A 21,843-nucleotide genomic window follows, 5' to 3' on the forward strand; every position below is an offset into this window, starting at 1 on the left:
TGGCTTCTAGGGCAAAGTGTTTGCCCTGAAACCCATTGGGATGCAGGTGAAAGTGACTGATGGGATTAAAGGGCTCGTGCCGTCCATGCATCTCGCTGATGTGATCCTGAAGCAGCCTGAGAAGAAGTACAACATAGGAGATGAAGTCAGGTGTCGGGTGAGAGCTGCCAGACAGGGTCTTTAGCTGCTTTGCAATCTTTTGTTCTGAGAATTTAGCAGCTGGATTGGTCAGGCAATGGCAGACATGCTTTTTGAACCTTCTTGTCCTTCATTCTTATAGGTGCTAGAGTGCAATCCTGCAGGAAGGAAGCTGATCCTTACTCTGAAGAAAAGTCTTATCCAGTCAAAGCTTCCAGTCCTCTCCAATTATGAAGATGCAAAAGCAGGTCTGATCACACATGGCTTTGTGGTGTGTGCAAGGGAGTTTGGCTGCATTGTGAAGTTCTACAATGATGTTAAAGGTCTGGTACCCAAGAATGAGCTGAGCTCAGAACCCATATCTTCTCCAGATAAAGTCTTCCATGAAGGCCAGGTAATCAATGTACCTATGCCATGCCTTGTGTTTGAATGCAAAAGAGAAATCGGCAGTTGAGTTGGCTCCAATGTGGGTTTTCCCCTGGAAGAACCAGCTACACCAAGAGATTTTTATGTCCTTTCACAGACCTGTTTTTGTTTCTAGGCTCTCTCTGTTCTGGTGTGCAGGAAGCACCATGGTATGTGATATAGGGACTACAGTTGGTTGAGTTACTGAGAACTTAGTAGAAGCTTGGGGTTCTAGGCTGCAGTTTCTTCTAAGGAAGTTAAAACTCTTACCTACAAAATCAGAAGGATGAGGTTTTCTGCCTCTGCATTGTTCTGGTTTTCCTGTTTGTTTCAAATCCTGCACATCTTAAACCAGGCACTCTGGGAACCATGCTGTTCACCAAGTTCTGGTCTTTGTTGTGGGCAAGCTTATAGAGATCTCAGCCCTCTTCATTATTTTTTCTGGTGCTTTTTTTTGTCTTTAATCCTGCTGTTTGTTGGCTAGCTAAGGAAGAGGTAATTTTCTAGTCAAGATTTCTGACTGCAAATCTGGAGAACTGAATTTTATTCTCAACTCTGCTACAGACCTGCTACATACTTCTAGCAAGTCATTTAATGATTATGTATTTCCATTTTCCATCTGTGTGATCAGAAGGACATTTGGCTCTGTTTGAGCCTGTTAAGTTATAGTCACTGGCCTGCTATCTTTAGGTGTGAGAGTAAAGTGTACTGTGTATGCATTTCCCTGTCTCATTTTGTAGGTGGTAGCACACTGAGGAGGATGGTCAGCTGAATTAAACTTTTGTTTTATCTTTTTTGGCTACAGGTTGTTAAAGTAATGGTCTTAAAATGTGAGCCCCAGCAGGAAAGACTCTTATTGTCCTTCAGGTTATCAAACAAGCCTGCCCCGGAGGACAAAAAGGAATGTACTCCAAAGAAGAAACAGGAAGTGAAATATCAAATAGGAGAGGTATTGAATTGAATGACTTCTCCCTTTTTTGCCTTTTCCTATGTGTTTTCCAAATGATTTGGTATTGCTTTGAACAACCTTGGTTCAAGAAAAGCTGTTGGTGGTCAGGAACTAGCATTAAATGTGCATTTCTTATTGTGTGGCTGGCCTCCTGGATCAAAACCAGGATCTCTCTTGTCAGAGGTCAGGATAAAGGAGTCCCAGGACAAGTCTTCTGGAGGTACCAATTAGTGCTCCTACTCCTAGGTGGAGTCCTCTTTCTTCTGAATGCTGCTGATGTTCTCACTCCAAAAGCAGCTGCTTTTGCTCCCTGGAAAAAGGCAATTTAGGAGAAATGTTTTGAAATGCTTCCCTGTTGTCTTTGGAATGAACAGTTTCCAACACCCTGCAGATACTGCCAATGCAGGAACAGGACAGTTCTAATCTTGTTTAAATTATTGCCTTTGCCCTTCAAACAAAAAGTCACAACCAAGAGAATGTTTCTAGCTCTTGATTTCTCTGGAAGCTGAGAATTACTTTTTATTTTACTACCAATGGTGGCATGCTTTTGTGGCTCAGCCTAGTTGATGTTTTTCTCATACAGAGCTGGGAGGCAATGTCAGAGCCCCTGCAGCACAGCTTTTGGTACCCTAATCATCAAAAGGGATGACTTCAAAGACACTTGGGATTTTATATCACTGTATTTGTTCTCCTTTCAGATGGTTGATGTGAAAGTCTTGAAGAAGAAAGATAGTGGGCTAGAGGTTTCTATCTTGGAAGATGAAGGCAATGTGATAGCCTCAATTCCCACAGTGCACCTCTCTGACTTCGTTGCTACCTGCAAGCTCCTGTGGCATTGTCTTCAAGAGGGAGATGTCCTGCCCAGAGTTATGTGCCTAAGTGATAAGGGAGACCATATCGTATCCTTTGCCACTTCAACCACTCAAACAAAGTGGGGGGGAAGAAGATATCTGTCAGGAATCCAGAGTATCTGCAACAAACAGAAGATATACTAGTTAGCATGTTAAAGTGGAAGTGCCTGTCAAGCTAGCGATGCTTCAAAGAATCATTATAACTTGCTTGTGTTAAAAGTGAGGCTCAGCTGCTGCAAGAATCCCATCAGAACCAGGACTTGGTTGTGAATGGACTGAAGTTCCCAACCAGCTTCTGGACTGTTAATCATATCACAACCTTAGCAAAAATGTTGCTGTTTTTATACCAAAAATCAGAACTGAAATGTTAGGACGTTGACATTTCTGCTAGGGTGAAGCATGCATCTTTAATGCTGAACAGTTTAAGAGACATCGGTTGCTAAATTTTAGTGTAGAGAGATCAAGACAGAAATTGGAATTGTGGGATTTTGAGCTCCTGTACTGTCTAATCTGCAAAAAGTGCTCTAGCTGAATGGTTAGCAGCACCAATAGATTTACTTGGCATCAAGCTCCTTTCATTCATCTTTTCCCATTTTTCCTAACTGGTTGTTCAGATCTTAAGCAGAAAGTCTGCAGTGATTTCTGCTGTACAAGAGGAGCAAATTGTGAGAAGTTTCTCTGAAATCCAGCCTGGGATGCTGTTGACTGGTTATGTGAGGAATGTGATGCCCTTTGGAGTGTTTGTGGAGTTTCCTTTTGGTGTGACAGGACTGGCGCCCAAAGTGGTAAGCAATGCATTCTCTTCAGTAAACAGCATGTGTATAATCAGGCATGCTTGAAACATGGCTTTTAGCAAAGGTACAATAACAAGGACGGAACAATAGGGCTGTGAATCCTGTATTTGCACAGTTTCCTCCAGTAGGGTGAAAGCTGCTTTTAGGTTTGTGTTTAAATTCACTTCCAAAATGAAACAAAAGATTTTAGTCAAGTGAGCTTAAGCTTCAACAAGGATTTCATGTGACTTCGGTAATTCATTTTAATAGATGGCTTTTTGTTAGTCTTTGTTAATTTCTCTTATGCATTTTCATGAAGTCTTAAACCCTTCTGAACAGCACTGCAGGTGGTTGATAGTTAGCAGCTGTGCTTAGTAACCCTTGCCCCTTTGTTTCCTTTGCACAGAGCATGAGTGACAAGTTTGTGACTGACACCAAGGACCACTTTGTGGTGGGACAGACTGTGATTGCAAAGGTGATGAGCATTGATGAGGAGAAGCAGCGTGTGCTCCTCAATCTGAAGGTGTCAGAGTGCAGCTCAGGTGATTCTGCTGCAGAGAGCTTTGCCCTGCTGAACCAATATTTCAAGGAGATGAAAGAAATCAGGAACTTGTTGAGAAGAAGAGGTAAAAGTTTACACATGTTCTGCTAAAGGGGATCATATCACAAAGAAGGGGATCCAGAGGAACAAAAAGGGAAAAACCATATTCTTTGAAGTGAAAGAAAGGTCAGTTCAAGCAAAGACTTGGCTTCTGAAAGGAGCTTGTTAGAAGAAGGATGTGTGTGCAGTGTCTGCCATTGACAAAAAGGCTTTTTGGAGCTACAGCTGGAACAAGCCAAAGAAGCTGCTCTTTTCACTGAAGTCTGCTGGGCCCCTTACATTGATTTCAGGTTGAAGTTTAGAGAATTAAAAATAAGGGGATAAACAGACGAACTGTGAGGTCCATATACCAATAGAGGAAGGGAGATACAATGGTACAAAAGGATGGGTTCTTTGAAGGGTCTATGAAGGTGAAAATAAGAAAGGCCAGGGTTAGATTGGATGTTCTGTGGACCAAAGCTTTTCTCCAGCCTTGGAGACACTTTTTTTGGTGTGAATATTTGTAATTGCTTTATGAACTAATCTAAAAGTTAATCAACTGAGACATATGGCAGTAGTTTCACCGTTTAATTATGTGTCACGTGAAGCATTGTCTCTATTTGTTTATTTTGAATCTGGCAATGGTTAATTTTTAGTACTCTGTGCTCTTGTATTTTAAGAGCCTTAGTCTGTAGACCTGATCTCTCTGTTCAGTAAACAGATGTTAAACTCCAAAGAGCTTACAGATATAAGGGATATAGGTTTCACAGCTTGGCCCAATCTAATGTGCCAACAGAGGTGTAGGAATATGTTTTTTCTCGTTTGTTTGGTTTTGTTTTTTTTTAAGTGGAAGAATGACTCATGGTGGTCCAGAAGGATTTTATTTCTGTATGCCTGAGTGAATTGCCACAAAGCACGAGTGAAGCAAAACAGGCTGCCCAAAGCCCAAACCTGAATTTCCCCAAATGCCTGAAAAGGGAATAGTGATAAGCAATATGGGAGGCTCTCACTGCGTGCAAACTCATGTATTGGAAACAGGCACTTAAGACCTACCCCTGCTAGTTACTCAGTTTAGGAAAAACAGCACCGGTGCATGGATAGTAGGGTGATAGGCACATAAGAATCAGAATGGACATCATGTCAATTTTCTGTACTCAAAAGTGATGGAAGAACAGAAGACAACTGGAGTTGGCCTGAGTCAGTGCATCAATGTCACTTACTGTGATTTTTAGAAAGGCTGGGCAAGTTAGCTGTCTGATGGTAAAGCTATGATCTTTTTTCTCCTGGTGCTTTTTGAAGAATTGTACATCTGTTTAAAGTGAATGATGCTTTTGGAGGGTTAAAATAATAAAGGAGAAGGCTTTGATTTAAGAAGACTTTCCTTACTTGCCTATTATACTCCCCAGGCAGCAGGTGCTCTTACTGTGTTTAAGCAAATAGGACTAGCTTTGTCCATCAAAATAAAGAGGAATCATTGACAAGAGTAATTATGTATTATTTGTATGCATACTGTATTTGCTGGTAACTCATAACTGAGGAGAAATTACCATTTCTGCCTTCATCTAACAGTGCTTTTTTCACTATGACAGTGAAGGACACTAGCATTGTTTTTTACAGGCAGTCGAGAACGGGTCCTACTATTCTTACAGTACAGAAATCTGCATCTGTGCATGCTGTGGTCATCAAGTTGTTTTTTGTTGTTGATATTTGCGCATGGGATGCTTGACTTTCACAGAGGGATTTTCCAACCACCCCAAGCCTTAGCCAGGATCTGCTTAACTAGAAAGTACAAGGATAATTATGCTGGCACTCAAGTTCTTGTGATAACCCAAACCTAGTGCTCACATGAGGATGAGTTTCTACAAATAGATTTGCTTACTTGTATTACAGGTTTGCTGAATGAGTCCTCCAGCAAAGGTTTTCTCACATGCTGTTTTTCTAGTGTTAGGAATACTGGATGTATTGCAGTTGATTTTTATCAAATTCTAACTTTGCCTTTTTAGGTTCTTTTTATATCCAGTAGCGTTTAATGTTTTGTTTCTTATAATTGTGAAGTGACAGGTCTGCTTTGTGTTTTTAGTATTAATATATTTTGCTTTCACCTTCTTCTATATGCAGTGTGGTGTGCCAGTGTTTCTATAAGATTGGAAAATGTTCTCTCCAAAGTTATCAGATCCTTAATGTCACAAAAGTGTTTCTACTTTGATTAACTCTTAGAATTTACTTCATATTTCTACAGATTCAGGAGCCTAAACTTTTCTGTTATGAAGGTGGATATAAATGCTTGTTTGTGTACTCTTGAGCAAATGTGAAGGCTGTCTTTGTTTGCAAAGAAACAACATAGGTAAAACTGACTTCCCACTTCTTCTCCTCTTTATTTAGGGGAGCCCAGCACGACCCAAGGCCTTTGTGAGTTGGTGCCTGGGAAGGAACTGCAGCTGGTCGTGCAGGATGTGAAGGAGGATGGCTCAGCACTGTTCAGCGGTAGCTGTGTCACAGGCTTGACTGTAACAGCCACTCGCTACCATTTGGGAGGTGAGGGTCTTGTCTTTGCTTGCTTTGGTTTTCACTCTTGTACTTTGAAACCTCTGTTCTGAAATGAATTCTGCTGCTGAGGAACTAACATGGGAGGAGCCTGATCAGAGTAAGAATGGGCTTGAAGAGTAGTTTAGTTTCCTAATGTGTTGCTGACCCATTTGCATGATTGGGAACATATCATTTAAACGTATTTGTGCCTCTGTTATGCCATCTGTAAACCAGACCTAATCCTGCCTCATATCTTGGGCATCTTGTAAGGTCTAGTTTGTGCTCCGAGATCCTTAGTTGAAGTGTACTGTATATATACAAAGTATTAATACAAGTTCCAGCTTTCTCAATTTTTTTTCTTCTTACTTTAAAAATATGTTCCTTGGAGTATGCTCTACCTGAAATTGCTGTTAATTTTTCTTTTAAATCAACGTGACTTTAGAACAGGACTGCAATTTCAGTACTTTGCAATTCAAAAATTAAAGCAGAAAAGTGCCATATTATGCAGAACCAAACAAGTACATGCTGAGATATTGAATAAACCAATGAAGCCAATATAAACTGCTGACTTCAGCAGGAATAATACCCCAGCACTTCTGTGTTCAGAAGAGTTTCTTTGTTTCCTCAGCAACAGATAGACTGATGATGGTTTTGTGCAAATGTTAGCATAATCTTTTTTTAAAACCTATATTACCTTGCCTTTGTGTTTAGTCAGCCTCGTCTGCATTATTTAAGAGTAACATCTTCATAGAATCAATATAGTTCTTCCATGAAAGCCTCAGACTCTTTTCCAAATAAAAAAGCCCCCTTTTTTTTCCTCCTTGCCATTAATATTGGAGGAGTCTGTTCTTTTCTTAAAGAGACTTATTATATGTTTGGTACTAAGTTGACTTTGTTACAGTAACTTAGTTACAATAAGTAATTAAGCAGTCATTTTATCACTATGGTCTTCAGGAATTAAACTGAACCACGGGCAACGCTTCCTGTCTGTCATGTTCCACTAGCTCAGTTGCTCAAAATTCTTCACTGACATCAGGCGATAATCTCCTTATTCTCTTTTGTAGACAAAAATATTGTTCCTGGTGAGAAAACCAAGGCATTGGTTCTCCATGTGGATGCTCTCACCTCCAAGGTGTATGTTTCTCTTCGGGAAGAACTGTTAAAACAAAGAGCCAAGCAAGTATGTGTTCAGTTTTTGGATTTGTGTGTTTCTGTTTGTCTAGTGAACTCTAGGTGATGAATGAATTTTGAGGGAGGGGCTGTTTCCTCTTGTAGAACTGTGGGAGGTAGAGTGGAAGGAATCAAAATCTCAGCAGGAGAATTCACTATCTCCATTTCTGTCTAGCGGCTCACAGAGAACTCCCAGCACTCCGCCATTGTGCAGCACATAGCAGAAGACTTTGCCGTTGTGTCTTTGTTGGATACAGGCCAGCTGGCAGCTATCCCCATAGCGTCCCACTTCAATGACACCTTCCGCTTTGACTCAGAAAAACTGAAGGTGGGACAAACAATCATTGCAACCTTAAAAGTAGTGAAGGTGAATGACCATGGAGTCTTGTTAGCAGTACAAGACCCAGCAAAGAAGAAAGTTTTTGTAAGGGTCCGAAATGAATCTGAGACAGCATTAGAAGAGATGCTTCCTGCTGTGAAACACTCGCTTTCCCTGGGGGATACTGTTACTGGTACTGTTAAATCCGTCAAACCAACCCATGTCACAGTTGCTATTGATGACAAGCTGACAGGTTCAATCCATGCATCCCGGATTCTGGATGAAGTGCCCATAGGCTCTTTTCCAACGTATACTCTGAAAGCTGGACAGAAGGTGACTGCCCGAGTCATTGGAGGCAGAGATGTGAATACTCACAGGTGGGAAAACATGCTTATAATATTACTTCTCGGGCAATGCAAGGGGTGAAACAGTAATTCAATTCAGATGGTCTAGGCTGTTCCCTCTGTCACCAGCTGCTGTTACAGCTACCCTTGCTGGGGTAGCTGAGGCCTGAGGAGATATGCTATTATATTCTATCCCAGATCCAGGTTTCAGTGAATTAGCTCTCTACCTGTGTCACTGTATTTGTCTTGAGTGTAGATTGCAAGAAAAAAAGATTTCTAAACTCTTAAGGTCCAGTGGAAGCCATAAATACAAGCAGGATTTGGCCCCAGGGGCTAAATTTGCTGGATTATTTTGGGTACCTAAATTGCCACTGAAATAGTACAAGGAAGAACTGGAACTGGAAGGTTTTGGTAGTTTTAGAGGGCATACACCTGTTTTTTTGTTTTTGGTTTTTTTTTTTTTGGCAGTGCAGAGGGATTACAGGTGGGTGACTGGGGCTTGGGGAGATCATGAGAAACTTTGATCCTTTTCCTGTTCTTTAGGTACCTGCCCATCACCCATCCACACTTCACACGGTCCATTCCAGAGCTCAGCATTCGACCAAGGTAATTGTTGGCGTGTGTGCTGTCTGCAGATGCTTCACAGACCTTGTATCCTTGTAGGTTCCCTCCCTTGTTCCTCTCATTTGTGAAGGAGCTGGCCATGAGCAAGGTCACACCTGTATGCAGTATGGCAAGGCCTCTTACTCTCTCTTTCACACTAACTTGGGTCTGGGAGCTGTGTTAAACCTCACAGTGCTCTCCTAGCACATGATTTCCTTTGAATGTCCTTTTGGCTTCAGGTTCTGCCAGTCTGGACTCTGGCATGTCCATTTATGTCAGAAGGATTCCCTTTTAAGCCCAGGGAAGAATTAATTCCCTGCAGAAGGATGCAGCTGGGGAGGGGATGGGGATGAATGTCACAAAGGCATTGTCACAGTAGTACTGGCTCACCATAATCTCCTGGGTTTCTAACTCCTATCTTCACCATTAGGACCAAAGATGTCCTACTGATGTCCTCTTTCTTTGTTTGCAAACAGTGAAATAGAAGGGAAGGTCACAGCAATGCTGAACCTTAAAGAAGACAGTGCCCTCAAGAAACTTGGACTCTACAATGCTGGACAGACAGTCACCTGTTTTGTGAAAAAGGTGAGGTCAGGGTCTTCCTAAGAAGTGTGCTGGGGGACGCAGCAAGTGGGGGTGACCTCAAGGGCCTTAATTCAGACCTAAACACTGACACTACTGTGGTCTTCATTAACTGTGAGAGTGACCCACGCAAAGTGCAGTGTCTTACAGGGAGAGTAGGAGAAGGAAGTCACATTTTCTATACTTGACAGAGTCAAGCTGACTCATCCTCTCTAACATGCCTGTTTGTTGCCAGCAGATGCTTCCCACCCTGCAATCTAGCAAAATGGCCTTTGAGAAATTGCATATGCCACCAGCACAAAGTACGCTCACTGCTGATCCCCTGTGTGCACTTGCCTGTGAACTACAGCAGTGTTATGCTTGTAAGAGTAGAAGCCAAATCACCATTTTTGCTTGGTGCAAGAGCCAAGGCTGGAGTAGTTCTTTCTAGCCTTAAAAATCAGTGAATCCACCAGGGAAGGTTTTTTTTTCCCAAGGTCTCATGCTGTCTTCTCTGGTTATTTGGTGTCTTCTCAGTATAACATCCTCAAAAATTGGCTGGAGGTAGAAGTCGCCCCTGACATTCGAGGAAGAGTTCCCCATCTGCTGCTGTCTCTGAACACCAAGGTAAGAGGCCATTACAGATGTGCACAGAAAAAAAAATTTTATAGCTTATGTCTGCACTTAATGACTGCAGACACTTCTGACATCCATGTGAACTCATAATCCAGTCCTCTGCCCTTTAGGTGTCACTGCCTCTCACTGAGAAGCAAGTACTGTGCCTGTAGCTAGTTTGGCTGAGGATAGCAGAACCATTGAAGGAATGTGGAGCTATTAGTCAAGTATACACATCAAAGATGTGTATAGAAAGTATAAAGCTTTGCAGGAGAATCACCAGTCAGAGTTGTGCAAAGCTCCTTTTCTGGTAATAAGTGGAAATCTGTCTTTTCCTTCAGGTCTTAAAACATCCGGAAAAGAGCTTCAAAAATGGCCAGGCAATATCAGCTACAGTGACTGGAACAGATGTCACAGAAACAAACCTCTGCTTGTCACTCACAGGTATAGTGGAGCTTTAACAGCAGGACCCCACTGCATATGATGCTTTACTTAGAGGTAGGCCTACACTGACCCCTCAGGTGAAGATGTTACACTCCAGAGCCAAGCTGTACTTCCTTGTAGGACAGAACTAACCTTTGGGACCCTGACCCAGATGTAGCAGCATGCAAGGCAAGAGAGGTCAGACCTATAGACTAAAGAATCACTTCCCTGCTGTCTCAGACTGAAGCCTTCCCTGACCCCTTAGGAATGTATTCCCTTCTGATCTCAGACATGAGATATTACATTTGCCAGCATTTGTCTGTCATTATGGATCCTGGATCCTGGAACTGTGCAACTAGGGGACCTTGTCTGGGCTACCAAGACAAACGTTGCTGTGAACGTGAGAGAGTGCATAGACTGCACCTTAACAAAAGTTGGTGGGTTTGATATGTGACTAGGCAACTAAAATCGGCTTCGCTGACTCATTACCCCTGTTGCTTTGATTGCATGCTTTTGGAGTATTATGAAGCTCTCTGCCTCCTTCACTTTTACCAGGAATTCAGTCACTGGAGCAGGGCACCATCACTGTAGGCATGGTAACAAAGGTGACTCCACACGTGGGTTTGACCATTGCGCTGCCAGGTGGGAAGACTGGTAAAGTCAGCATCTTTCACCTGAATGATACTTACACGGAGAATCCTCTGGGTGACTTCAAAGTTGGCAAGATTGTCAGGTCAGTAATTCTCTTTCTTGTTCCCTCCAGCTGCAAGGCTTAGAAATATCCCCCTTTGGTGACAGGCTTTTCACTGCCATAAGATGATGCCAGACCTGTAAGCTTCAGTCTATAGCTAACAAGTAATGCTGACTTATGACCTTATATGCCTTTGGGTGAAAGTCTTTTATTTTCCATGTGTGAAGAAACCCCTTTTCAGCTGTCTTCTTGGACTGTGTTTTGAGAGTAGCTACTCCCTTAGCTAAGGTGCTGATGGGACTGAGGGAAGCCACTTATCCCAGCTCTGCTGTGGTTCTGTGGGCTGTTTGGCAAGTCAGTTGTCCTTACATTTGTAATGCACAAGTAATTGCATTTCCCTACTTCACAGACTTGTTGGGAATGCTGGAGAGTGCAACAGGCCAAGTGACTGAGCTGTAACAATCTAAGTCTTTTGTACTAGCAATAGAGACTGGATAAAGGAAGTAGATATGTTTCAAAAAGCCCTTTAGCTGTTTCCATGAACTGTTGTGTAATGCTGGTTTGTGTTAGACAGCAAGTGCTCCGAGGGACAGAGTGGTTTGTTTCCTCTAGAGCTTCATTCTGCTAGTGAAAATATCTATTTTCTACCTAGGGCTTTTTTAACAGGTAAAAAAAGCTTTCTGTTTTCTCCCCTTACTCTGCCATGCAGGTGTTGCATCCTCTCCAATGAGAACGGCAAAATCCAGTTATCTCTCCGGCAATCCCGGTATGTGTCATCCCTCCAGTCTGTTGATCTACTAGTGAAGAAGAGGACAGTGAAATACAGTAACTGCTGGTTTGGGCAGATCAGTATGAAGTGTTAAAAGGACAAGGACTAATTTTTTTTTTTTTTTTAAGGGATGAGATTTGTTCCTACTTCAGAAAGATTTTCCTGTGTATTGGACAATGTAGAGCTGATAGAGTGGGTTCAGATTTAATTTCTGTTCATCATAGTTTCTAGATCTAACTTAACTTTTTCGTTTATTTGGAAAGAAAGGGAAAGTTCCACCATTAAATTTGCAATACAAACACATTATTTTTCAATGTTCAGCTGCATTTTAACCATTTTGATTAAATAGCACACTTAGTCCTAAATGTCTTTTAAAACTGAGCCTCTTGCTTATTCTTCTCTTTGGAACAAAAATGCATAAACCATGTGGAATGAAGTATCTTAGAAATAGGCGGGAAAAAACCCCAAGCCAATGCTGTGCAGAGTTTCAGACAGCTTTTTACTTCCCCGTTTTCTTAGTGTCAGAGGAAGCCAGGCTGATCTGTTTTGCTTGGCTTTGTTTACAGCAGTGTGTCTATTCCCTAACGCTATGTATAGCTTCACAGAAATGCAGGTAGTCCATTAGTACATTTGAATAAACTGAAGGGTGTCTCTGATCTGGTATGTTTCCCAGAAGGTACTAGCTGTTGATAACACAGATTTCTTTTTTTGATATCCAGAGCACAATGTGGATTATTCAGAAGAGTGCTTTAACTTCTAACCTCTCTCTTCTTTTAGGCTAAACCCAAAGAGCAACAGCAAAGTGGAGGATGTTGAAATAACATGTATTAAGGATGTTAAAAAAGGCCAGCTAGTGAGAGGCTATGTCAAATCAATCAGTCCATCAGGTGTATTCTTTGGGTGAGTAGCATAAGAAAATTATTCTGGGAAATGAGGGGTCTCGGAGAACTTATTTTGAATGTACGATTCTGGAATCTTGTTTGAGGGCGGTCTCTGGCATAATGCAATGTCGCAAAATGAATTTCCTCCTGGGAATCATGATGTCATTGCTGCTTTCTTGAGCCTATGAAATTAAAGTAGTGAAAGTTTGTGTGACACTATATAGAACTGGTGGTGCTACAGATACAGTCACTGCACTTTTTTATTTTTCTTTTCCCCCACTATGGAATACTTATTTTTGGTTTTCCTCCTCTTTTCAGCTTGTCCACTTCTCTTCTGGGCCGAATCCTGTTCCAGAATGTTTCCCCTTACTTTGTACAGAAACAGTCCTTATATGAAAAGTACCTGCCTGAAGGAAAGCTGCTCACTGCCAAGGTGCTTGGGTAGGTCCAACATTCTTTAAAAGGGGCCATGTAGTAGTGGAAAGGAGATGGTGGAGGAGGAGAGGATGGAAAGAGGGAGGATAAAAGCCAGGAAGATTTGAAAGAAGTTCATAGCCTTGCAGTCATTGCAAATGCTCTGATTTTTTTTTTCCCCCCACCCCCTTCTCTCCTGCTACTCCTGGCAATGCACCACAGTGTAAATGGGAAAGAAAAACATATTGAGCTCTCTCTCCTGCCCGAGGACACTGGGATGCCAAGCGTCTTGCCTGAATCCCTAGGCCTGCCACGATATGATGCAGAGGAAGAGAAAAGAGAGGCAGATGACAGGGAAAAGAGAGAAGAGCTTAAGCTGAAGACAAAACGCACAAGAGAAAACTCTGAAAGTGAGCAGGTATGGATGTGATTGCACAGGACATGCTAAAGGACTTGGTTGGCCCAAATACTGAAGGGACTAGGAAGATCCACTAGGATCAGGCTGAGGAACTATACAGAGTAGGAAAAAAAGATTAAATTGCATTAGAGATCAGCAAAGATCAAAAACTATTCCATCTGGGTGGGAGCTAACTGAATTAGCAGTCCAACTGTGTTGCTTGTGTGGCCTGTCCTGTTGGTCTTGGCACCATATGTAGGTGAGCATGGGTTTATTCTCTGTTGTCTCTGTTATGTGAGAGGATAGTGGGGGATGCTGTGCCAGGGCACCACCCTCTCTCTGCTGTCAGGGTCTTTACTTTGTGATCAGAATTGCCTTTAAGATTCATCCCAGTTATTGCCATCCAACATCCATTCATTTCCCCTTGTTGCAGGAGGCGAAGCCAAAAAAAAGAAAGGTCTGCCCAGCAGATGAAAATGACAGTGGAATTGAGATATATTACCGGGAGGAGGATGATGATGACCAGGAGGAAGAGGCAGTTAAAAAGAAATCTAAGGTGAGAAGTTTGGAGGAGAACCTGAGCCTGAAATGACTTTCCAGCCCTGTTGAGATGTCAGTTTTGACTTGGATGACTGAATATAAATATCATTGCCGCAGGTAGGAGCGACACAGACTGGTGTTTGTGTCATCTGAAAATGGCTTGAGGTGGATTGAGTTTAAATTACAGCAGATGTGGCCAGAGTTTAATGTTTTTGCTGGTAGGCTGCTTGCAAGTGTGAGAAGTCAGTAGTACTGGCCAGAGAGAAGCCACAAGCAAACAGCAGTTGTCTGATCTCAGTATAAGAACTTCAGATTAAAACCCAGGGCATTCCCTGCCTTCCTCCAAACAGATAAGGAAACCTGATGAAGCTCCCAGGCTGCAGGTTTCCATGGGCTTCACCTGGGATGAAGACATGAATGCAATGGATATACCTGTGCTGAATCAGAAGGAAGAGAGCTCGGAGAGCGAGGAGGAGGAGGATCTGCAGTCGAAGGTACTGTGCACTAGTGTTGTCTGCACAGGAGACACCACATGGTGGTGGTGTTTCAGTATTTGCATGTCTGTCTGCCCCATAGCAAAGCCTTTTAACCCAAGGGAACATCTCTGACAGCTAGTACAGAACTTCCTTAACTACTCTGAGCACTGGGCTTAGCAGCAGATATCTCTGAAGCAGAGGAGAAAAGGCCCTATTTTTACCATGGCTGCATGAGAATAGGGCTTCTTATGTTGACATGCTGAAAAATAATAATTATTATAGGGTCAAACAAAGATTTTCATGAAAGCAAAATTTTTGTGTTTGATGTCAGCTCTGTTTTTTACTTTTCTGAGTTGTAAATTTACAGGAAAACCTGGAGATGAAAAACCTTTTCAAATTACAGTCCTCTTACTTAGAAAAACACCAAAAAATTATTCTTTTATGTTGTAATTTTTTAGAAGAGTTTTTCAGTGTGAGCAGTTCAGCAAAATTGGAAACAAGCTCACAAATTGCTTTCATGTTTGCTCTTCAGGATTTCCCCCATCCCCTCTGTAAAGGCCATGCATGGCTGATGCTTTGTTGCCCAAGGTATAGCTGCCTTGTGCAGAGGACTATGGCACCGTCAGTTCCCAGTTTAGACCTGAGTCACCCTAGTGATCCAGCAACATACCCCAGTCTTGCACAATTTCTCCCCATGTATCCTGGATTTTTATAGAGTGGAGAGTGGTGGTGAGCACTGGCCCAGAGGGTAAAGATGGAAGAATGAGAGGGAGGGGTGAAGCGTGAATCCTGCAGTTGGGGTGCAAGACTAGCAAAATATTTGGTCCCTCAATGTATTTCATTAAAAGTAATGAGATTTCATGTACTGCTGCTCTTCTTGGAGGTGTGAATTGTGTGTGAAGGGGTGGTGGGTGTGTACCATTTTCCTCCTCTCTTAAACAATTGGCTTTACCTCTTCCTGTGAAAACCGCCTAGTCTTGGACATATTGAGGTCTGGCTGTGCTGTAGCTGGGCCTGCCTAGGAAGTGCCTGCTTTTCCCCAGTCCTCCTTTTTTGCTCTTTCAGCTGAAGAAACAAACAAAGAAGGAGAAGGAGCTAGAGAAGCAGAAGAAGGAGAAGGAGCTCTGCAAATTAGAGGCAGCTTTGATGGACCCAAGTCGACAGCCCCAGTCAGCAGATGACTTTGACCGCCTGGTGCTGAGCAGTCCCAACAGCTCCATCCTCTGGCTACAGTACATGGCTTTCCACCTCCAGGCTACCGAGATTGAGAAGGCCAGAGCTGTGGCAGAGAGAGCGCTTAAAACAATCTGCTTCAGGTAATAATGGGGCTCTGCCTTTCTTTGCTCCAAAGAATAAATCGTTGTGGGGTAGTTGTGGTGGGAGAAGAGCATTGGTAGCATCATCAGTGTGTGTGCATGTGTGTGTGGAGTGGCAGAGTCTGTTTCAGTGATCTCAAAAGGATTAAATGGTAGCAATTGTCAGCTGGCCCTTTGAAGGTCTGGCCTGAGTCACCACAGTTGGCCTGCAGCTGACTTGCTGCAGCTCATGAGTGCAGTAACTCCCCAAGGTATCACTGAGCGCACGGACATACTTCTGAGCAGTTAGAAGGGTTTGGAAGAGCATTATGCTGTCAGTGATGTTGTCCTTAAATCAAAACATGAAACAAACTGTGAAACTCTTGGGGCTGCACCCTTGTGTATTAAACCATCTCTACAGCATGATTAAGTATATTGTGCTTTCTTGAATCATCCTTGTGGTTTTTAATTACAAACAACAGTGATCCAAAGTTGTAGTGTGAGACAACTGCTGTGCTCTATTCCAAAAGTGGTGTTTCAGTGAGCAATATGCCCCCTTCCTTTGTCCTGGAGGCAGGCTACAAGTCAGTGAGTCTGTAGGGTGGTTTGCAAAAAGCTGATGAAGACTGGTAAAGGGCTAAATATTCTTGTTCACATCTGCTTTAAGGGAAGAACAGGAGAAGCTGAATGTCTGGGTAGCTCTGCTGAACTTGGAGAACATGTATGGTACTGAGGAGACACTGATGAAGGTCTTTGAGAGAGCTGTTCAATACAATGAACCTCTGAAAGTCTTCCAGCATCTGTGTGACATCTATGCCAATTCTGAGAAGTACAAGGTAAGATAGTGCAAGCAGGTCCCAGGCACCTATCCCATTCAGTCATGCCAGTAAATTACCAATGCTGGCTGTATAAGTTTCTAGCTGTCAGATGTTAGGTCTATCCTGTTCCTAACTGGGATTAATAATTATGATTGACAGCAAACGAGGAACTAGTGATGCTTGCTTTTCTGTCATAAGTGTTTGGAGATACCTGGGCCACACGTAAGAGTTTTAAAGCTACAAGGCTTTATTATGAATCTGTGTGATCTAACACAACTCTGCCCTTCCAGCAAGCAGAAGAATTGTACCACACAATGCTGAAGCGTTTCCGTCAGGAGAAATCCGTGTGGCTGAAATACGCCTCCTTCCTCCTGAAGCAAGGCCAGACTGAGGCTACACACAGGCTTTTGGAGCGTGCTCTCAAGGCTTTGCCCACCAAAGAACGTAAGCACACTTTTCGCCATCCTTAATGTGGACCATGTGTTAACAGGTCTCCAGTAGATGGACTGCTCTCTGGTATCTCTGCCTGTAACACTGTTTGTAATAAGTGAAAAGTGCAACCAGTTGGTGCTGAATGTGCTGCCCTTGACCCTCAGGGGAAGAGAAATTTCAACCTGGATATCAATGCTACATACTCCCGTAATAGAATTTGCTGTGATGGGCAAAAACAAAGCACCCAAAGCAAAGACAACTTTGAGTCTTACAGCCCTGTAGAAAAGTTCAGTTGGTCTAGTCCCAGGTTTGTGGGGCTGCCCATGGATGCTGCAAGATGCATTTTGAATGTAAGAATAAACTGCTGTCTCCTGCGGAGAGCTGAAATGGGAAGTGAGCTGTGGGATCCGAGTGGGAGAGAGAAGGGTCACCTTGGTACAGAACCACTTTACAATAGAGCCTTTTGTCTCTGGGTAGAGATGGTGCTGTCTCTGTGCCTGCCTCTGTTCTGTGTAATTATCGCTTGTGTTTGCTCATAGGGAAGGGAGCTGCTGTGGTACCCTAACGTGTCATTACTTGTTCCAGATGTGGATGTCATTTCAAGGTTTGCACAGCTGGAGTTCCGTTTTGGGGACCCAGAACATGCCAAAGCCCTCTTTGAGAGCACCCTCAGCAGCTATCCCAAGCGGACAGACATCTGGTCCATCTACATGGACATCATGATCAAACATGGCAGCCAGAAGGAAGTGCGGTGAGTTGTGCTACAGCAGGCTGGGAAGGGGCAGAGTACAGTGCTTGGAGCAACACCTGAAAAGATAAGAGGTACCCTGCAGCATGAGGTTGTATAGGGCTTCCCAGAGCAGAACAAAAGAAAACTATTATCACCTAGAGAAAGAAAACTGGGGTGTGTGGAAGTGCTTATCCTTGCCAGGACTGAAGAGACTCCAAGGAGATCCATAGGGCAGAAGGGGGCTGATTTTGTAAGTAGTGGCCTGCATGACAGAAATCAGAGGACTTGCACTGAGGTTCTGCTGTCCCTCTGGAGGGATTGCCTTGTTGTATCTGAAGGGTGAGGTCAAGGCCTTGTGTATCTTGTAACATAAAAATGGAGAAACTTTTTTTTTTTCCTTTTCTTTCTCTTTTCTGAGAGTTGACAAAAGGAAGTCCAGCTTCCCACACTATGGATCCAGTCACATCCACTTAATGAGCGCAGGATCAAATACAGTGGCTGGATCTTAGCTTAAGTTGACCAGCAGCCTTAGAGTTCTGCAAGCAAATAGAAGGCTTCTACTTCAGGGTTTTGGCCAGTTGTCAGGAATCTCTGTCTTCGAGCACCAGCACTTTGCAGCAGGTTGAATGTCTCCCCTGACTTTCTGCTCTTTGTTCAAAGGCAGGATACAGGGCTTGTATTAAGTGCTGTCACCAACACACCGATCTGAATCACTTTGGTTTCTTGCAGGGACATCTTTGAGAGGGTCATACACCTGAGCTTGGCACCGAAGAAGATGAAGTTCTTCTTTAAACGCTACCTGGATTATGAGAAGAAATTTGGTACAGCAGAAAGTGTCCTTGCTGTCAAAAGAGCAGCACTTGAGTATGTGGAGACCAAGAGTTCCCTTGCTGATCCCTAAATACAGCACAAGTAAAAGCAGAGAGACTCAGCTGTCCGTGCAGTGTCAGAACTAAGAGGTGTGGAGTTCTGCCATGAGTGTCCATGGGCAGTTGAGTTTCTGGAGAGTATTGGTCTATGACCAAACCAAACTGGAAAGAACAAGCAATCAAAGGAAAAGATTTGATAAATGTTTACAGCTTTGTCCAGATGTTACAAATAATCCTAGTCTGTTGATGACTTTGAAGTCTTGTTTTTAAATATAGACGGTTTTATAATCAATACAAACATCAGCCATACCTGTCCTACTTTTCTGGGGAAATCATGCAGTTATGACCACTATTTTTTAAGTACAGTGATGTCTTATAAATTGTTTTCTCTCTCTGTCAAGATGGCAGAGAAGATTCTTGCCTTTTGGATGAATTAACACTTTGAAAGATTTATCTCAAGTGCCTTTGTGCTCCTAGAAATTGGCAGAGCAATACAGAATTGCGTGGCATAGTTGAGGTTGGAAGGGACCTCTGGAGATCATCTGGTTCAAACCCCTGCTCAAAGCAGGGGTCAGCTAGACTAGGTTGCTCAGGACCATGTCCAGTTCAGTTTTGATTTCTCCAAGGATGGAGACTCCACAACCTCTCTGGGCAACCTGTTCCAGTGTTTGACCACGTTCACAGTAGAAAAAGTGTTTTCTTACATTTAAATGGAATTTCTTGTATTTCAATTTGTGCCCATTTCCTCTTGTCCTGTCACTGAGCACCACTAAGAAGAGTCTCGTTCCACTTTTTTTACATCCTCATGTCAGGTGTTTATACACGTGAATAAGATCCACCTTGAGCTTTCTCCTCAGGCTGAGCAGCTGCAGCTCTCAGCCTCTCCTTGTATGATGGATACTCCAGTCCCATAATCATTTTCCTGTCCCTCTGCTGGACTTGCTCCAGTAAGCCCTTATCTCTCCTGTACTGGGGAGCCCAGTATTGGACACATGACCCCAGATGTCTCACCACTGCAGAGTAGAGGGGAAGGATGTCCTCCCTTGACCTGCTGGTAATACTCTTCCTAATGCAGCCAGGATGCTCTTGTCCTCTTCAGCTGAAAGGGCATATGCCTTTAAAACCCACAGCATCCAATTGCAATGGATCCCCTGATCGCAACCACCTGTTGTAACAAGTTGCCAGGGATAGATAACAGAAAAAATAGTGATTTTTGGTAGTTGTCTCTTAAGAGAAATCAGTGAAGTCAAAGAAAAAATGTGTTTTCTGTGCTGAAAAAAAATCATCCCACTCTAACCTTCTGCTTGGAAAAAGCCAGTTATCTTGGGTACTTAGGCTCTGTGACTGGTGTTGGTGCCTTATGATCCATATTTTTGTAACTCTCCAGTAACATGTGGATGTGATCATCCACATGTTTTACAGATGAAGAACTGAAGGGAAGGGGAAAGGCAGGGTATGCAAACAGGTGTGATTATCCAATGTAGACACTAGCAAGTGGGTGCCCAGCTTTGAAATACCAAACTTGAAGAGTCTTGCTCATTGTAGGTCTCTGAACCGAAAACCAGAGCTCTGCAGGACCCAGCTCTTCTGCCTGTGTGATTGCCCAGCGTTGGCAAGGCTGAGTGATTCAGCATTTAATTCATTCCCAAGTCCGTTGGGATCCAGAAACAAGTCATTTGACTTCTTACCCCCAGGGAGTGCAGGGTACTGTACTCAGATGTTGCTTAAAGCTCTGCTAGAGGAAGAGGCTGTTTGCAACATCCAGTAGCAGCTGCTGCTTTTTTTAAGAACACAGCTGCAGCGATGGTGGCTTTTTCTTCTGGATTAATTAGTTACATAATAGAATCCGTAAATAAGCATTGCAATAGAAACCAAGATCCCTTTGAGGTATTGTTTCTTCTTGACTACTGGGGTTATTACAGCCTTTACAGTAATCAGCAGGGAAAATGAAAGACCTGTGTGTAATTCTCCATACTGGAGGAGCCTGGTTTGAACCCATCTTGCTGCTGGGAAGTGTGCCCTAACTGGCAACCTGTAGGCTGCTCTGCGGTGGGGTTGTTTTCAGCCTCCGGAGGAAAAGCAGAGAGAGTGTGAGCTTGCAGCCTGCGTGATGTGGCATGCCAGGAAGACAGGCAGCTCGATTTCCCTCTTGGCGTTTCAGTGAGAAGCCTAGCCTGGTTGCTTGTGCTGGTGTGTAGAGCCACGTGGGTTAACGTCCCTCACCTCAACATCATCACTGGGGGACGATGAGTGACAGGGACAGCAGGGATTTTCATGAGGGTATGGGTGGGCTACAAGGGCCAGAAGCACAGGGCAGCAAAGGAGAGGAGGAAAAAAAAAAATCCCTACAATTGCAAACAAGTATTTCTGAGTGCAGTGGCTTGCTCCACTCCTCACTATCAGCTGTCCACTCAAACATGCCTCTCCAACAAGAGGGAGGGAAAATGGACAAGCTGGACAAGACCCTAGCCCATCCCAGCACAGGAAAAGTGGCTGGAGTTAATGGAGAAGGGAGGTAAACACAGCAAGAGCTCATTTGTGCTCATGGTTTATTCTTAGGATAAACAAATCTATTCCCAAGCATTACGTGTTTTGCCCCTTTCCTTCAAAGGAGGGAAGGGGAGGAGAAGGAACTGGAGTGGAGGTGGTTCAAAGGAACAACTAGGACTATCAAGGGGGAAGGCTAGGGAAGTAAAGGAAGTAAAACAAACGCTGCTTTGTTTCAGCAAGTTACCTTGCATCTGCTGACCTGCGTGTGGGGGTGGCATGTGTGTCTGCATGTTCGCACTGGAGGGCCAATGAGAAGGAATGCATATGAACTCTCTTTCATCTCAAGTGAATGTATTTTCATTTCACTTGCATCTGATGATTCCTGCAGATTAGTTAATGGTGAGGTTGGGAGCCAAGCCTTCCCACAAATGCAAGGCAGATCTGTAGAGAAGCTGAACAGGAATCCTGGGATGCCTCACCCATGAAGCGGTGTTTCAGCCTCTTTATGTGAGGGAATACCCTTCAGCTCTTCATTGCAAGGGGACATATTTGTAAAAAGGTTTCTATCCTTTCCTGCAGTTGTGTATCCTGTTGTACAAGATTTGTGCTCCTCACTGCAAGAATAACTAAAAACCAGTGTTACTAACTTGTAATATGTGGTAATACTTTAAAACGTCACATTCTGGGGTCATCTGGATAGGAGAGGATCTGAACGTTTAATAGAAAGAAAAAATGAGTTCCCAGTCCTTGAGTTCAAAGAGAATGTTAAATTGTGCCACCCTGA

At 43.3% G+C, this 21,843-nt stretch overlaps 1 protein-coding gene across 2 annotated transcripts in view; it reads left to right on the forward strand.

The window, feature by feature from the left end:
- Positions 1-21,733, forward strand: part of PDCD11 (programmed cell death 11) — a 29,291-nt gene extending 7,558 nt beyond the window's left edge. The window contains exons 12-36 of one of the 2 annotated variants that reach the window (XM_075026309.1): positions 11-157; positions 281-532; positions 1,349-1,492; positions 2,191-2,391; positions 2,958-3,128; positions 3,523-3,742; positions 6,079-6,231; positions 7,287-7,402; positions 7,568-8,088; positions 8,599-8,661; positions 9,135-9,243; positions 9,757-9,846; positions 10,176-10,278; positions 10,813-10,990; positions 11,658-11,714; positions 12,495-12,617; positions 12,917-13,039; positions 13,235-13,430; positions 13,843-13,965; positions 14,300-14,443; positions 15,491-15,741; positions 16,388-16,556; positions 16,829-16,982; positions 17,556-17,721; positions 18,430-21,733. In XM_075026309.1, coding sequence (XP_074882410.1) covers positions 11-157; positions 281-532; positions 1,349-1,492; positions 2,191-2,391; positions 2,958-3,128; positions 3,523-3,742; positions 6,079-6,231; positions 7,287-7,402; positions 7,568-8,088; positions 8,599-8,661; positions 9,135-9,243; positions 9,757-9,846; positions 10,176-10,278; positions 10,813-10,990; positions 11,658-11,714; positions 12,495-12,617; positions 12,917-13,039; positions 13,235-13,430; positions 13,843-13,965; positions 14,300-14,443; positions 15,491-15,741; positions 16,388-16,556; positions 16,829-16,982; positions 17,556-17,721; positions 18,430-18,601 — 4,146 coding nt within the window. In that variant the 3' untranslated portion in view covers positions 18,602-21,733. The remainder of the gene's footprint in view (positions 1-10; positions 158-280; positions 533-1,348; positions 1,493-2,190; positions 2,392-2,957; positions 3,129-3,522; positions 3,743-6,078; positions 6,232-7,286; positions 7,403-7,567; positions 8,089-8,598; positions 8,662-9,134; positions 9,244-9,756; positions 9,847-10,175; positions 10,279-10,812; positions 10,991-11,657; positions 11,715-12,494; positions 12,618-12,916; positions 13,040-13,234; positions 13,431-13,842; positions 13,966-14,299; positions 14,444-15,490; positions 15,742-16,387; positions 16,557-16,828; positions 16,983-17,555; positions 17,722-18,429) is intronic. The other variant, XM_075026310.1, reaches the window with a different exon arrangement.
- The last annotated feature ends 110 nt before the right edge of the window (positions 21,734-21,843 follow it).

This window comes from Buteo buteo, chromosome 4, assembly GCF_964188355.1.
Source record: "Buteo buteo chromosome 4, bButBut1.hap1.1, whole genome shotgun sequence".
NCBI lineage: Eukaryota > Metazoa > Chordata > Aves > Accipitriformes > Accipitridae > Buteo > Buteo buteo.